At 35.1% G+C, this 17445-nt stretch overlaps 1 protein-coding gene across 1 annotated transcript; it reads right to left on the bottom strand.

Annotated features, from left to right (window-relative positions):
• Positions 1-13715: 13715 nt before the first annotated feature.
• LOC107801086 (sugar transport protein 12-like) lies at positions 13716-15430 on the bottom strand. The gene has a single exon (XM_016624355.2). It carries the CDS (start codon positions 15372-15374, stop codon positions 13806-13808), a length of 1569 nt encoding a protein of 522 aa, XP_016479841.1. The 5' UTR covers positions 15375-15430; the 3' UTR covers positions 13716-13805.
• Positions 15431-17445: the final 2015 nt, after the last annotated feature.

Raw genomic sequence — 17445 nt, 5'->3', positions numbered from 1 at the left:
ACTTCAATGGTAGATTTACCAACCAAAATGAAACTGTTCGTACTCTCCTTAATAGCCTTAGATATAAGACTTTAAGTGAGTTTAGGTGGTATAAAGACACCTTTATGAGTAGAGTGATGGAACTACCAGAAAATAAGTTTGAACATTGGAAAGCTAAGTTCATAGATGGCCTTCCCTCTTTATTTGCCGAAAGAGTTAGAAAGGTTTTAAGAGGTAGTTATGGAGAAATTCCTTACGCAGACTATACCTATGGTAAATTAATAGGAATTTGCACACAGGAAGGATTAAACCTGTGCAACGAATTAAGATTGTCCAGACAACTTAAGATGGATAAGCTTAAAGAAAGAAACTAGTTAGGGGACTTTTGCGCCCAGTTCGGTTTACCCGAGACTTCTACTCATAGGAAAAAGAAACATAAGTATCATAGATACCCCAACCAAGACAGTCCTTATAGGAAAAAGAGATTTAGATATAGATCCAAAGAAGAACGAGAAGCCAAGAAAGCACATCGCAAGTCTACTAGATTTACCAAAAATAGGTCTAAGCGAGATCTTGCTGACATTAAGTGTTATAAGTGTGGTAAATTTGGCCATATAGCTCCAAATTGTAAGCTTCAAAAGCTGAAAACCTTAGGACTAGAAGATGAACTACGTGATAAGGTTTATAGTTTGTTATACACTTCTGGATCGGAATCTGATTATTATTCTGAATCAGAATCCGAAGCTGAAATTGATTTGCTTGATTTATCTGATAGTGATAAAAATATTGATAATACTTGTACAACTTGCAAAGGTGATACATGTACTTGTGATGATGAATTTTATAAATTACAATCACAGTTTCAAGACCTAAACATGAAAACTATTACTTCTGATAATGTAATAGAACTTTTAAAAGAAGTTAATGATGAAAAACTTCGTGAAAAAATTATTAATTTGGCTGCTAGTTCAAATTCTAATTCAAGTTCTGGTTTTGCAAAACCTTTTGAAAAAGAATTTGAATATTCCCCGCCTTATTCCTTACTAGAGATTAATAACCGTTTGTTAAACAAAAATGCAACTCCAGCAAGAGATTCTTCTTTCGATGATTTAAAAATTGAAGTTGATAACTTAAAACGAGAGATCAAATCTCTTAAACAAAATCAAATGATTTGTGATCATAGGATTACTCAGATTGAGAAAATCAATTCTCCAGCTGAGAAATCTAATGATAAAAACAAAGGTATTTTTGAAAATGATATTGAAGAAAAATCTATTAATTTTAATCCTAAACATGATATATTTTTAGGAATGATGCAAATTATTACTGCTCATAAATGGTACATCAAATGTACTATTCTCATTGATAATAGTTTCTCAATTACAAACATTGCCATGATTGATAGTGGAGCAGATGTTAGCTGCATTCAAGAAGGTTTAGTACCTACGAAATATTTTCAAAAAACTACTCATATGGTTAGATCTGCATCCGGACATGCTTTAGATATAAAGTATAAACTTCCTAATACGGGTATTTGTCAGAATAAAGTCTGTATTCCTCACTTCTTTTTCTTGGTAAAAAACCAGTTATACCCTCCAATTATACTTGGAACACCGTTTATTAACGCCGTTTATCCTTTTACTAGCATAGACTCGAAAGGTTTTACTGCTACTTATAAGGATAAAGAGATAAGTTATACTTTTGTTACAGATCCAGTAACTAGAGATATTAATGCTTTAATTGATATGAAGCAAAAACATGTTGATTCTTTACAATTAGAAATGATTAGTATGAATATATTTGATACTCTGAATTCTACTAAAGTACAGGAAAAAATCAAATTGATTTCCGAGCAGATTGCTATTGATATTTGTGCTGAGCATCCTAGTGCTTTTTGGAATCGAAAAAAGCATATTGTTACTCTTCCATATGAAGATAATTTCACTGAGGATGATATTCCTACTAAATCTCGACCTTGTCAGATGAATGCAGAATTGGTAGAATTTTGCAAAAAAGAGATTGATAGTCTGCTATCAAAGGGTTTGATAAAACCCTCAAAATCTCCTTGGTCTTGTACAACTTTTTATGTTAATAACGCAGCTAAAAAGGAACGTGGTGTTCCTAGATTAGTCATTAATTATAAGCCCTTGAATAAATATTTGAAATGGGTTAGGTATCCTATTCCTAATAAAAGAGATTTATTGTCTAGATTATATGACGCCAATATATTTTCAAAATTTGATTTAAAATCTGGTTATTGGCAGATTCAAATATTTAAAGAGCATACTTATAAAACTGCTTTTAATGTTCCATTTGGGCAATATGAATGGAATGTTATGCCTTTTGGTTTAAAAAATGTCCCTTCAGAATTCCAAAAAATTATGAATGATATTTTCAACCCTTATCTAGACTTCGTCATTGTATATATCGATGACATTTTGGTATTTTTCAAAACACTTGAAATGCATATTAAGCATTTAGATATTTCCAAAAGAATTGTTATACAAAATGGTTTGGTAATCTCAAAACAAAAAATGAGCTTATTTCAAACTAACATTCGATTCCTAGGACATTATATTTGTCAGGGGAAGATTACTCCTATTCAACGATCGATTGATTTTGCCTCAAACTTTCCCGATGTTATTACTGATAGAACTCAGTTACAAAGATGTTTGGGAAGTTTAAATTATATTTCACCTTTTTATAAAGATCTGTCACGTGATTTAGCCCCCTTATATAATAGGTTAAAAAAGAATTATAAAAACCCTTGGACTGATAGTCACTCTACTTTGGTAAAAAATATTAAACAACGTGTTAAATCTTTACCTTGCTTAACCCTTGCTAATCCTACATGGAAAAAAATTATAGAGACTGATGCGTCTAATATTGGTTATGGAGGGATATTAAAACAGATAAATCCCAATGATAAACATGAATATCTGATTAGATTTTACTCTGGTAAATGGTCTGAAGCCCAGAGAAAATACGCTACTGTGGCACATGAAATGTTAACCATAGTAAAATGTGTTTTAAAATTTCAGGACGACTTATACAATCAAAAGTTTTTGATAAAAACTGACGCACAATCTGTTAAATATATGTTTAATAAAGATTTTAAACATGATGCCTCAAAAATGATATTTGCAAGATGGCAAGCTCAATTAGCCCCTTTTGATTTTGAAATACAATATAAAAAGGGAATTGATAATTCTCTGCCAGATTTCTTATCTCGTGAATATTTACAGGATGGAACCCCCTGGGGTAGGGGAAGAGGTAGAGGTTGGGGAAGATCATCCCCACAGTCCAAAGGAAGGTCATCACCTTCGGGATCGTCATACGGATCCTCATCAAACTCCCCAGTTATACAAATGGGAAGAAGGAGTTTAGTCAATGAGAGGATATCTCTCAGAGAAGAATCATCGATTGGACCATCCGTCCATCTGGAAGATATTCCAGAAGATAGTCCGTTATACGCACATTTGCAGGCATATTTGACTGCTCAAAAACAGAAAGATACTTCTGTTAAGCAAAGTAATACTTTTGCTTCCATTACTAAAGATGACAATGATGATATCAAGTCATACGAGAAAGTGCCAAAAAGAGAAATGATATTTCTCTTAGAAAATTCTGACATTCAGAGAAAAGAAGAACCATGGAAGATATTCCAAAGGTATTTGATAAATGGGTTATATTATCCGGGTGAGTCATACAAAACCCGTTCCTACTATGAAACGATACTGACCAGTACTGGAAGTGCAGATTTTCAGCACTTTTCTGGGTATAGCACAGACGAGAACGTTTATAACTTCTCGAAGATTATAATTAAACAGATTATATCTGTTGAAGACTGGGGTATATCCACAATGAAGGAAATGCAGATAAGCCTTAACAAAAATAAAATGAATTTTACTTATTGGGATTATATCCAAGCTTTTGATAAAGTATTATACTACAATAATGATAGACACAAACATACTTGGTTTATAAAAGTATGTGCAAAGATATTTGCAACAACTGTTCCTAATTGGTTTCTAAACTGGTGGTCATACCACGGTCCAACAATAAAGATTTTACCAGATCCATTTCTCATGTTATACAAAGAATGGATAAAAATTTCTCCTTTTATTAACGATTTATATCACGCAGATCATATCTGCTACCCAGAAAAAATTAACCAAATATATTTCTTTCTGGAATTTTCTATCCCTTGGATACACAAATGGAATCCAGAAGTCGGATTCACTGAAGAACAAGTCCCCTGCTTATATAGGACTTTTTACAATAATTTTTGGGACAAGTTAATGAAGAAGGATCCCAAAACAAAGACCTTATATGGTCAAGAGCTCTTGGATTCAATCGAGATGAAGATCCAAGAATATTCCAGTAAACCTCAGAAAGAGGTAATTGATGACAGTTCAGTGAGGCATATTGCCAGAAGGATCTCCTTTCAAGAAGGAGATAAAACAGAGATGATTAATAGTTACTTGGAAGAGGTTAAAAGAAATTTACTGTCTTCCATTAATCAATATGAAAAGTCAGATACATCAATGCAAAGTGAAACAAGCAACGATGATATTGCTGAAGATTCTCAGCCCATTGAAGCAGAAAGGATATTATCTGAAGAAGACTTACGTGATACAGAAGAATTCATCCGCAAATTAAAAAAAGCGAAAAAGAAACTAGCACAGTGAAACAGCTAGACCCCACTCAAACAGTGAAGCCGCCGGACCTACAGCATAGTGAAGCCGCCGGACCCACTCGAACAGTAGATACACTGTTCATCAACATTAAATACAGTGTTTCTACAGTAGAAACACTGTTACAGGGACCCACGGGGACTCACTTTTACTGTTCATAGATTCCTTTTCTTTTTCTATTTATAGAAGTCATTCGTTCATTTTTAAGAGGCAGACGTTAAGACTCCCTCTCTCTAGAACTCTCTCTCTCTCTCTCTAAGTGTAAGTAAAGAGTTAGTTTGAAGTTTGTAGATTGTAATAGAAGAACAAATAAATAAAAGTGTTCAGTTCTTCATCTTCAGGGCCTTGCTTCTTGGCCACAAGGTACATACTTCTGTCTTTCTTAGTTTAGATTTTCTTCTAGTCTCTCCTCTCTGGCCGTGACGATGTCCGGCTAAGAGACTTCATATCTATGTTGAGTATCTAACTTCTCTCCTATATACACTATGAAAGCGACGGCATCTATTAAAATATAAATGAGTTTTATATATAGAGTTTTGACTTGGTGTCAAGATGGTTGGTACAGTCTGATATAACACTGCTCTTATTGGCTTTGCCTTAGTGGCTCCGTCTAGCCAGCCGTGAACCTCAGCCCGATAAAGGAGTTAAAAGGGCATCTTCTTTCACGGTTAGAACTGCTAAACACATGGGCTCAATAAAAGTATGTATTATATTATGACAGACCCCTTGCTTGAGTAAAGGTTTTTAACCTTCCATACAGTCATTAAACTATATATAAAATTCAAGTATATTTCAATTCTTATCCTTACTGATTGTGCGGATTACCGCCAGTCTTTAAATATAAGGGTACTGAATTAGCTAGATTAAGAATTCTCAAATATGTTAAAATAGAAATCTTTAACTGGTGGAAACCTTCCAGGCATATAAAAGCCAGATGTGAGGTGTGAAACAAGTCCAGTTCCCGGTCAAACGGTGATTTCTGTTTTAGTGATTTCTGTTTTAATTTAATTGAGAAGGCATGGCGGATTACCGCCCGCCACTTGATCCTATATATATATATATATATATAGCTTATATATATATATATTATGCAATTAATTGATAATTACATTAAGTATAAAAGTGTAATAGTTATAATTAGCTTATAGATATTGATAATTATACTAAGTAGAAGTGTACGACTAAGGATAAATCCTTAAGTAATGTTAGTGATTTACTAGCCTATACATTGTTAATTATACACTAAGTAGAAGTTTATTAATGGTATACATGAAAAATATTAGTGATTATTTAATTATCTTAAATTGATAACTAAAGTAAGTAGAAATATATTAGTTGCATAGTTAATTAATATTAATAATTAATTAGCTAGTATCATTAATTTTGATTTATATTATTACATGGTAGATTCTAAATAAACACGTCTTTCTCACCAAAATTATGGGATCATTATCTAGATTATTTTTTTCTATCAATAAACATGACTTTCTCAGCAAAAGCCCTAACTTTTTTTACTCCTTTCTCTTTCTCCGCCTCACTCACGCCTTTCTCTTTCTCTTTCTCAGCAAATCCCCGCTTCACCGGCGTCGTCGGCACTAAACCCAAGGGGCCATTGTCGTCGGAAATCCAAGCGACCATCGTCGGCACTCAGACTCCTCTCCATCTCCGGTAAGTTTTCTTTTTGGGGGTGGTTTGAGGTCGTTTTTGGGTGAGTGCTGTGAATGTTGTTTCTTTCGATTTTGTTGCCACTGCTATTCTCATCTCTATATTCCTTATTATGGCTATTTTTGAAAGGTTCCTCAGACCACCCTCGCCGGATTTGACTCCCTCCGCCCACCGCCGCCACGCTGATATTGAGTCACAGTTAGGATTCAACCCAAAACTTGGCTATTCTACTCCTAAATTAAGTATCTTTATTGGAATTTAAGCTGAATTTCTTGTTTCTGAACTTCCTTTTTTCATGCCTTAAAATTTCTTGTTGCATTGACCAGTTGGGGTTTTGAATTAGCATCTTAATTTTCGTTGAAGTTTTTGCTATCCCAGCTAATATAATATCAATTAATTATCAAGGGGTTTGAGCATAGAGAACATGATATAGATGTTTGAACATGATAGTGTATTTTTGAAATATTTGATGGGTATTTATTTTTTTGTAATTTTGTTTGGGTTGATTTGTGTGGAAAATAGATTGTTTGGCAGCTCATATATTCAGAAAGTTCTGTTTTTGATGAGGAAAACTGATAATCTCTCAGTGTATTTGATAACAAAATAATGACTAGTATATATTTTAGTAATTTCTATTAAAATTTGATGAGTATTAGTTTTTTGAATGATAACTAACAATTGACAACATATATAGGAAGTTAGAAATCCTACTTGTTATCCACTCTGCTATTTTCACTCTCTTCTCATGCCTTGATAAATGCAGACTTCTTATCATTATTAAGCTACGCAAGAGCAGTATCTAAGTAAAATAAACAAGAAACAGAAAACTTATTAGCTTCTGAGATGTGAATAAAATCATTCAGTTGGAGAATTTAGTAACTAAACACTTGTTAGAAGTCTGAACCTGCTTTAAGCTAGTTTTTATTTACTGCCTAAACAAAACAAACTGTGCAAAATTGCTTCTCCTTGTCCAAGGAAACATTCTTTCATATGTTTGATTAAGTTTGATTAAACATGCTTTCATATGTTTCAAAATATGTAGTGAATGCTTACATGTATTATATGGAATACAAAAGAGTAGAATGGTTAAATGTGGTTATTGAGAAAGGAAAATTATTTACATATATATCATGTCAAAACATATGGCTTAATATTGCACAAAGTCCTGATTAATTGAGAATGCTAACAAATTATAATTTATTATGCAACTTAATTCTATAAATTAATTTGAATTATGATTAATATAACATGTAATTTATTCGTTCTTTATGTAGATATGGAGGAAATAACAACCCTAGAAAATGAAGATGAAGAATCACCTAATGAAAATAAAATAAGTGAAGAGGAAGGATTTTCAGACGAGGAAGGATACGTCGACGAAGACGTCTAGCATGTTAGTTTTTTTAAGCGCTCTCAACTTATATAGATTTATATTCTCAAGCGCTCTCAACTTATCTCAATGAGCAAGGCGAGCGACCGCTCATTTCAAACGAAGAAGCGTAGAGGATATGGTTGAATGCTATCGGTGGTCCTTAAAAGGGGATAGCATACGGCCTTCCAGATAAATCATTTCGGCGCTACAGGGCTGGATTGCAAGGTATAGGGACTTCCGCCCAAGGCGAGGCGATTGATAGGTCGACTATATCGTCTATGAAACAGAAGATCGCAAAGCTGACAGCAGAGCTTGAAGAGACAAAAACTAGAGAAAAAAAGAGAGATGAACAATTTGGTACCTTTCAAGTTCAGCTAGAAAGGAGGGACGGACAATTTAATCTCCTTCAAGGTCAGCTGACCAATCTTCTTGCTAGTGGTGCTTTTCCCATTCCCCGGTCTCGTGAGCCTTCCCCATGTGCCGACGATGAAGGTTGTAGGAGTGAAGATGGAGATGATGCTAGATAAAAAACTTATTGAATGATGTGTATTGCTAAAAAAAGTATTGAACTCAATATTTAGTTGAGACTAGTTTTGAATGATGATTATATTGTTATTTTGTTATTGAACATTTTAGTAGTTGTTGTGGTTGTTATTAGTTGTTGTTAGATAATGGTTGTTAGTGTTAGTTAGTAGTTTTTGTTAGTTAATTGTTGTTGTTGTTGATTAATTATAGTTGAATGGCAGTAATGTAATGCTGCCATTATAGGATGAATATTGGTTGTAATTGGCAAGTGGTGTAGCTCAAAAATAGGCATTTTCTGCCCAGATTTTCGACCGAATTCGGTCGGAAATTGAAATTTTTTTAAAAAAAAATTTAATAGTTTCCGACCGATTTCGGTCGGAAATTTAAAAATTAAAAAATATATATATTTAATAGTTTTCGACCGATTTCGGTCGGAAATTAAAGTTTGATAGTCAGTCAACGCTTTGATATTTCCGACCGATTTCGATCGGTACATGTTTGCGACCATCGTTTTCTCGATCAATTAAAATCGGTCGGAATTCGGTCGAAAATAGCGGACGGAATTACACTATTTTTTAGTAGTGTCCTATTCATACTTTAGTAATGACATAAACATCCAAACTAAATTATTATCAATAATTTTTATAAATTTTTAGCTTAGTCATTATCTTATTTACCGATAATTTCTTATTAAGTCCTTCTATTGTCCAAAGGAAAAACAAATGCCCTGATTGCTTTTCTAAGTCTAATCTCACACCTACCTCTCACACTACTAGAAATTCAACAAAAACCGATCAAGGTTGACCGACCAACTTTGGTCGGTAAAAAAATCGACCAAAGTTGGTCGGTTTTGCAAAATATTTTATTTTTTAATTTGTTTTTACGAAAACCGACCAACTTTGGTCGGTTTTCTTTGACACAAAAATGCGAAAAACTATTTTTGAGTCCCCCAAAATTTATTTTTCAAGAAACCGACCAACTTTGGTCAATTTTTCAATTAAAATAAATAAAAATTAATATTAAAAAACCCGACCAAAATTGATCGGTTAATTCGGCCGGTCATTTTAAAAAACTGACCAACTTTGGTCGGTTATTTTCGTGCGAAAATAAAATTAAAGTGTATAAATCAAATAAAAGACAGTCTTAAAATAAAATGCACCAATAGTCTAGTGGTATAATAGTATCCTACCATAGTACGGACCCCGGTTCGATTCCCAGATGTTGAATCTTTTGATTACATAATTAAAATACTGACCAACTTTGGTCCCTTTTTTTGCAATATTTTTTTTTAATTTAATTGACAGACCAAAGTTGGTCGGTAATTTCCGACCAACTTTGGTCGGTATGCCTTTCTGACCCCTAATATACCGTCCACATGTAAATGATCGTATTTTGGTCGGTTATTGGCCATTACCGACCAACGTTGGTCAGTTTTTTTGGTCGGTTTTTACCGGATTTCTAGTAGTGTCACCTCAAATATGAATTATCGTTGATTATTCAATATTGTTTTTATCAAAATTATGTTTTTCATGCAATTCTTTACATGTTGAAACGACCCGACTTGCCATTTTGAGAATTAACGTTACGTTCAGCGACTTAAGGTCCCGAGCAACTTCGTAATATGTATTATGACCCGTGTGTGGTCAAGTTTGGTTTTCGGAAGAGTCGGAATTAAATTGAAAGAACAGTTCTTATTTTTGAAGCTTAAATGAAAAGAGTTGACCCGAGTTTGACTTTTGAACAAAATGACTCCGAAATAGAATTTTGATGATGTCAATAGTTTCGTATGGTGATTTCGGACTTAGACATATGTCCGAATTTGAATTTAGAAGTCCGTAGGACAATTCGACACATTTTGGCGACAATTGGAAAATGGAAGATTTTTAGAAAGTTTGATCGGTAATTGACTTTATTGATATCGGGGTCGGAATTCAATTCTAAAGATTGGAACAACTCCATTATGTCATTTTATAACTTGCATGAAAAATTTGAAGTCACTCCGTATGGATTTGATACGTTTCGGCACAAGATATAGAATTTGAAAATTTTCATAAACTCATAAGTTTGATTCGAGGTGCGATTCATTGTTTCGATGTTGTTTGATGTTATTTGAGGCCTCGACTAAGTCTGTATTATATTATAGGACTTGTTGGTATATTCGGATGGGGTCCCGAGTGGCTCAGGTGAGTTTCGGAGTTGTTTCGGACCATTTCTAGGCCATTTTTAACTGCTGGTTTTTCGCTACAGCAGTGTGCATCGCAGAAATTTCTGTTGCACATGGCTGCTTTTGGAAGCTTATATCTCGTAATCTGTAAGGAATTTGGAGATGATCCAAAAATGGAAGTTGTAGTCCTTTGAGTCTAGTTTCCAGAAATAAAACCATTCATCATTTGGATATTTGTACATAAAGTTATAATCGATTAACTGAAGCCTAGTACTGCAGTTGTTTTGCCTGGCACTGTGCATCGCAGAAATTTCTCTTGCACAGGGCTGACTTTGGGAGCTTATATCTCACCATCTATAAGGAATTGGAAGATGAGCAAAACATAAAAGTTGTAGCCCTTGGTGTCAAGTTTCCGGAAAGTTAAACGATTCATCATTCAAACATCGTATGATATAGTTATATCCATTTCCGTATCGGGAAAGACTGTTATTTTTCTGGGGCTGAGGCAAATCGCTAGTGTCAAATACAATTTATAAGTCTCAAATATCAAATGAGACTTGTCTAGACAGATTCTTAAAACAAGGGTTTTGGCCATTTTAATATATTTGGAGCTATGGAACTCGGATTGAAATAATTTTCACCATATGGATTAGGGTAAGTATTCTATATCCAAAAGTGATTATACTTCATGATTCCATGGTTATTTTCATCAATTATTAGTGAATCAAATGGAAGAAGTTGGAGAAATTTGTAAAATTCTTGAAGAATGAAAATTTAAAATTTGGAGGTCGAGTTGTTATCGGAATTTGATAAAATTGGTATGGTTAAACTCGTATCGGAATGGGTGTTCGGATTTCATGAAAATTCTGTCGGATTCCGAGAGGCGGCCCCGCATTGACTTTTTCTCGAACTCCAAATTGAACATTTAACAAGCATGTTCGTATTTACCAACGATCTGTTTATACATAAAAGGTTCTAAGCTTAATGGACAATTCGTTTTGTTTTCTTCATTATGTATCCCTTTTTTGCACTTTTGAGGCAGACCTATTAGCATTTTCCCTCAAATTCCTAGCTTTATGTATCCCTTTTTTGCACCTTTGAGACAGACCTATTAGCATTTCCCCTCAAATTCCTAGCTTTAAGATGGCTGAGTACAGTTTTGGGGCCAAGCTTGCATATCAAAAGAAAAGATTGTTACTGAAAACAAGACTATATATTTGAATGAAAGACATTATCACTGTCATATATCACTGTTTTGAAAATTTCTGAAAGATATTATCTTCTGTTTCAGTTGAAGTTGATATGAAATTATTGTAGAATTTCAAATGTTGAACTTGAGAAACCGACCAACTTTGGTCGGTAAAAAAACCGACCAAAAAACCGACCAAAGTTGGTCGGTTTTTCAAAATATTTTTTTTTAATTTTTTTTTTTATGAAACCGACCAACTTTGGTTGGTTTTCTTTGGCGCAAAAATGCGGGAAACTATTTTTGAGTCCCGCAAAATTTATGTTTCAAGAAACCGACCAACTTTGGTCGGTTTTTCAATTAATATAAATAAAAATTAATATTAAAAAAACCGACCAAAATTGGTCGGTTAATTCGGCCGGTCATTTAAAAAAACCGACCAACTTTGGTCGGTAATTTTACTTTTTAATAAAACCGACCAACTTTGGTCGGTTATTTTCGTGCGAAAATACAATTAAAGAGTATAAATCAAATAAAAGACAGTCTTAAAATAAAATGTACCAATGGTCTAGTGGTAGAATAGTATCCTGCCACAGTACAGACCCCGGTTCGATTCCCAGATTGTGAATCTTTTTATTACATAATTAAAATACCGACCAACTTTGGTCGGAAAAAACCGACCAACTTTGGTCGGTTTTTTTGCAACAATATTTTTTTTTGAATTTAATTGACCGACCAAAGTTGGTCGGTAATTTCCGACCAACTTTGGTCGGTATTCCTTTACGATCACAAAAATACCGTCCACGCGTAAATGGTTGCGTTTTGGTCGATTTTGGCCATTACCGACCAACGTTGGTCGGTTTTTACCGGATTTCTAGTAGTGTCAAATGTTGAACTTGAAAGCATGCCTACCCTTTTGTGTTAAAAATTACTGTATTTGGACTTAGCTGTGAAGCTCATCACTACTTTCAGATCTTATTTATTATTGTTACTTACTGAGTTGGTTGTACTCATACAACACCTTGCATTTCGTGTACAGATCCAGGTGATCCCGAATACAGTGGGTGTTGATTCTTTCGCACATTTGATTTTTCGGAGATTCGGAGGTAGTTGCCGTGTTTCGCACACCTTGTCTCTCTTTCCCTATCTCTTTATTTATTGTATTTGGTCTCAGATTATTATAGACCGTGCTTTCCATACTTGTGATGTATAGATGCTCATGTACTAGTGACACCGGGTTTTGGGAGTGTGTTTTATATCTAGTATTTGTGGGATTTTCCCTTAAACCTAAATTATTATGTTTTTTTTTTCGTATTTAAAATAAATCGTGGGTCATTGATGTTGTCGGCTTGCCTAGTATATATTGAGATAGACGTCATTACGACGGTTAGGATTTTGGGTTGTGACAGATTTGCTGAATAATTCTGCCTCAACGACATTATGTTGATATTTTAGCTTGTCAAAATGACGTAAATTAAAGATCTCCATATGAAATGAAGGATCATTTGTTTCCTCAACAAATGTCCCCGCGTAAATGTCAGCCTCGAGTTGTATGTTGTAGTCTTTAATTTTAAGTTATTTGGTCCGACAACAAAGTAGTTCATGTGATTTAAGTCACGTTCCTGTATTTTGATCCAAAAAAACATAATAACATATTTTCCGATTGAGGCATGTATAAGATTACCCTAGAGAGCCGGAACTGATAATTAGGATATAACATATTGCTGATAAATTACAGATACACATAAATTAGTACCCAAATGTGAAACCAAAATTTAGAAACAAAAAGAGAAATACGAGTAATATACATAATCGTTTTATGTGGGTAGTTTGATGTAAGTTAAATAATATGTTTAACATAAATACACAATTGTAATTGGATAAAAAGAAGGAGAAATGGCAGATAGACAGAGACAATATGATATAGTTAGCATTCTCCTCCCTCGGCATAAATTTAATCTTGAATATATCGATTCTTTTCCAATAAAACGATGAAACTAAATTGAGCATCTGTGCAGTCACGGCTTCATTTAGGAAAGCTAAAAATTGTAATTGCGCTTATTTCTTGTCCATCCCAATAAAGTTAGGTATTTCAGTACCATAAATTCATCTGTTAAATATCAAATATTCCAAAACATTAAAAGAAAGTAAAGATAGAAAACAGTAAAACTTAAAACTATACAGATGAACTATTTTCATCATTGTGCCAATCCTACTTTAGACTATCTCCTTTGCGGGCTTTAAGCCATTCCCTTGTGGCTTTGGTTCTGCATCATCCACGAACTTGTTCCAGTACCAATGCTCTCTCCAAACTTGAGACATCTCTTCAATTGGTATATTCTTTGTTTCGGGCACGTACAAGTAGACAAACACAGTCATTATTAACACAAAGACCGCAAAGAAGATAAATAGACCAAACTTCATCCCACATAGCATCTTCAAGAAAATTTGTGCAACTCCGAAAGTGAAAAACATGTTCATGGAGACAGTAACACATTGTGCTGCAGATCGAACTTCCAATGGAGAAATCTCACTCGGAACCAACCATCCTAAAGGACCCCATGAATATGCAAAGTTAGCAACGAATACACAGATGCAGACAACCACTAAAGCTGCAAACCAAAGTGGCAAATCTGCTGCATTCCCTGTTGTTCCGAATTTTGCCCCAATAAGAGCTGCCACTGCTGTTTGGAATATACACATGAAGATGCCACCCCAGAAAAAGAGTATTCTCCTCCCAAACTTATCCGTACAAAAGACTGAAATAAAAGTTGCACCCACGTTGACACCGCCAGTGATAGCAGCTGACATAAGCGAAGCGTTACTCTTAAACCCTAATGTTTGGAAAAGTACTGGAGCATAGAACATGACCACGTTGATTCCCGTAAGCTGCTGGAGTGATGGTATCAGAATTGACAAAACCAACTGCGGTCTATACTTTCGGACGAATAAAAGATTATTCCATGGCCTTTCTACTTTCTTGGATGCTTCACTCGCCATAACAAGGTCATTAAATTCAGCATTCACATTATCAACTCCTCTTATCTTTTTCAACAATTGTTCTGCCTCCTCTTTCATTCCCCTGTCTATCAACGAACTCGGACTATCAGAGAGAAACATTGAGGAAACCAGGATGACTAGTGCTGGCACGGCTGCACCTCCTAAGCTAACCCTCCAACCCCAACCGCCAGACATTTTGCTAGTTCCAAAGTTGACCAAATTCGCTATCAGAATCCCAATGGTGATGGCCATTTGGAATAACACGTTGAAAGTCCCTCTGTATTTGTAGGGAGCAACTTCTGACAAATAAATAGGGACAGATTGATTAGCAAATCCGACACCAATCCCCAAAAGAATACGACCCAAGATGAGCATACTAATATGGATAGCAGCAGCGTTGAGGACGGCGCCTATCAAGAAAAAGAGACCTCCAAGGGCCATAGTAACTTTTCTGCCACGTTTTTTACTAACATGAGAAGCAACAATGGACGCAAACAGGGCAGCCACGTAGAGAGAAGACGTGAAAAGGGTCAACAACTGGCTGTCGAACTTACAGTATTGGTTGGTCGAGGTGTTCAAAGCCTCTTTTTGGTAAACAGACATGAAGAAGCGTTTGAGAAAAGGATCCATGGAAGTAACTCCACCTGAAATTCCAATGTCGTAGCCAAAGATCAACCCTCCCATGGCTGCCATGATACAAGTCATGGCTACGTACAATGTTAGCTTCCCTGGATACTCATCTGGATTGTCTCCGCCACCGCCGGGGATAAAGTTTCCACCAGCCATGAAGATATTGATCAAAGAAAATACTATGCAGAACAAAGAAAGAAAGATTACGTGTTTGAGATGGTGTCCTTAGGCGTGGGTAGAGAAGGGTATATATAGATGTATCAAAAACCGAGATCGAAAACTAGTCGGATTAGGATTAATAAGTAACACAATCTTAAGATTTTAATTGATGTTTTCCCCTTCCCTACTTCCTCAAAAAGATAGCAGTAGTAGTTTATTTCATATCTCAAGCATTAAGTTTATGAAAGGTATATTTTTCATTGGGATGATCTTTAATTTATTTATAATGATATTATTTAGTTAAGGAATATAAGGATTTTTTTCGTAAGTTTTAAATCAATCTTGTGAAAGAAAAAAATCTGTTCCAAAAGCTTATCCTCCTAATATGGACAATTTGTTTATGAGACATAAGGTATCCATTCCATTTCATAATGTTTTATCGCATTTTAATAATTTTATTGCTTTATGCTAGGCAACGGAATAATGGTGATTAGACAGGACATGGTGCATCTTCAACTTATTGAGCATATAACTTTTGATAGGAGGGTGTGAAGGTCGAGAATTAGGGTAAACGGTTAATAAGTAGTTGAGAGTTTCTCCTTTCCTTACCAGTAGTATTAGTATTATTCTTATATTTTTTTTTATTCTTAGATTTCTCATCATACATGTTATTTCGATCGCTTCAGTTATCGTACTTTTCTGTTGCTGTAATTGTTTGTTGTTGTTGCTTCTTTTTTCACCTTTTCTTGACACGGGGATCTATCGAGAATAACCTCTCTATCTTCACCAGGTAGAGGTAAGGTTTGCATATACACTACTCTTCCACACCTCACTTACGGGATTATACTGAATTTGTTGTTATTGTTGAGCAGGTGATGTTGATTTGGTTATCCATTCGGTATCTAGTACCGCTCTCTTTAGTACTTTAGTACTTAATTATTAAAACATAATTTTACTTTCAACCACGGGAGTGAACCCAAATATTTTGGCGGAGGTCCTAATTCTTTTTTTTTTTCCTTTTCCAAAGCCCAAATTTTGAAGTCTCATTTTTTTTCCCGCCAATTCGATTTATCACTATTCTCCAATACCTTTGACGGACCAATCGCCGGCGCCCGAAGGATGCCGATGGGGTTCGTCGCCGTTCAGTGCTGTCAATGCTCCACCATGCAGGTATTTTCTCTTTCTGCTCCTTCATTCTGTGCGCACACACAGAGAGAATAACGTCGTAATGAGAATGATAAGGCAAGAAGCAAGGGCGTAGCAGCTGCATATAATTGATCTCGACTTATTTGAGATTGAGATGCGATTTATTCGTCTCTTCTTCTTCCCCCTCTTCTTCTTCTTCTTCCCCCTCTTTATTCTACTTCTTCTTCTTCTTCTTCTTCTCCTCCTCCTCCTCCTCCTCCTCCTTCTTCTTCTTCCTCTTTCTCCTCTTTGTTTTTGCGTTCCTCTTCCTCTTCTACCTCCTTTTATTCTTCTTCTTACCTGTACCATAACTAGAAGCAAACATGGAGCTTCAAAGGATAAATGTCCACAAAATGAATAAAGCCCCGTTTTCTTGCTCGTTAGCGCCCCTCTACCCCTATTATTTATATTATAGTCATAAATGAACTAAAGAAAATTTGACAACATTACTAATAGAAAGGGGATGCGCTCAAGCATGCGAAGAAAGCTCGAAGAGCTTCTCTTATATTATGGCTTATCGCTTCTCCTACTGCTGCTCCCGGTCCCGTCCCACAATCGACCGATGTAGTTCACATAGATCGATCATAGGCCTGCCTGTGCCTTCAGACGAGAAAGAAAGAGTAGAAAGATAGGTGTTCCATCGATTAGTCAAGCAAAGCTAACCGAAGTGAAGGTATTCAAGCAGTAATGGCATACCGATAAAAAAGGATCTCCTTCCGACTTCGACGAAGCAGATAGAGAAAATAAGGTTGTTTCCGGGCGAAAGCTTATTAGCTTATTATGAACCTTTCTATTCCTCTTCTTCAAGAGATATTTAATGTACTAGCATACGCGCAACGCCCCTCATGCTAATAAAAATATTTTCAAAAAAATAGCATAAAAA

This window comes from Nicotiana tabacum, chromosome 12 (genome assembly GCF_000715075.1).
Source record: "Nicotiana tabacum cultivar K326 chromosome 12, ASM71507v2, whole genome shotgun sequence".
Lineage (NCBI taxonomy): Eukaryota > Viridiplantae > Streptophyta > Magnoliopsida > Solanales > Solanaceae > Nicotiana > Nicotiana tabacum.
Note: the sequence above shows the minus strand (reverse complement) of the source record. Positions and strands in the feature narration are given on the sequence as shown.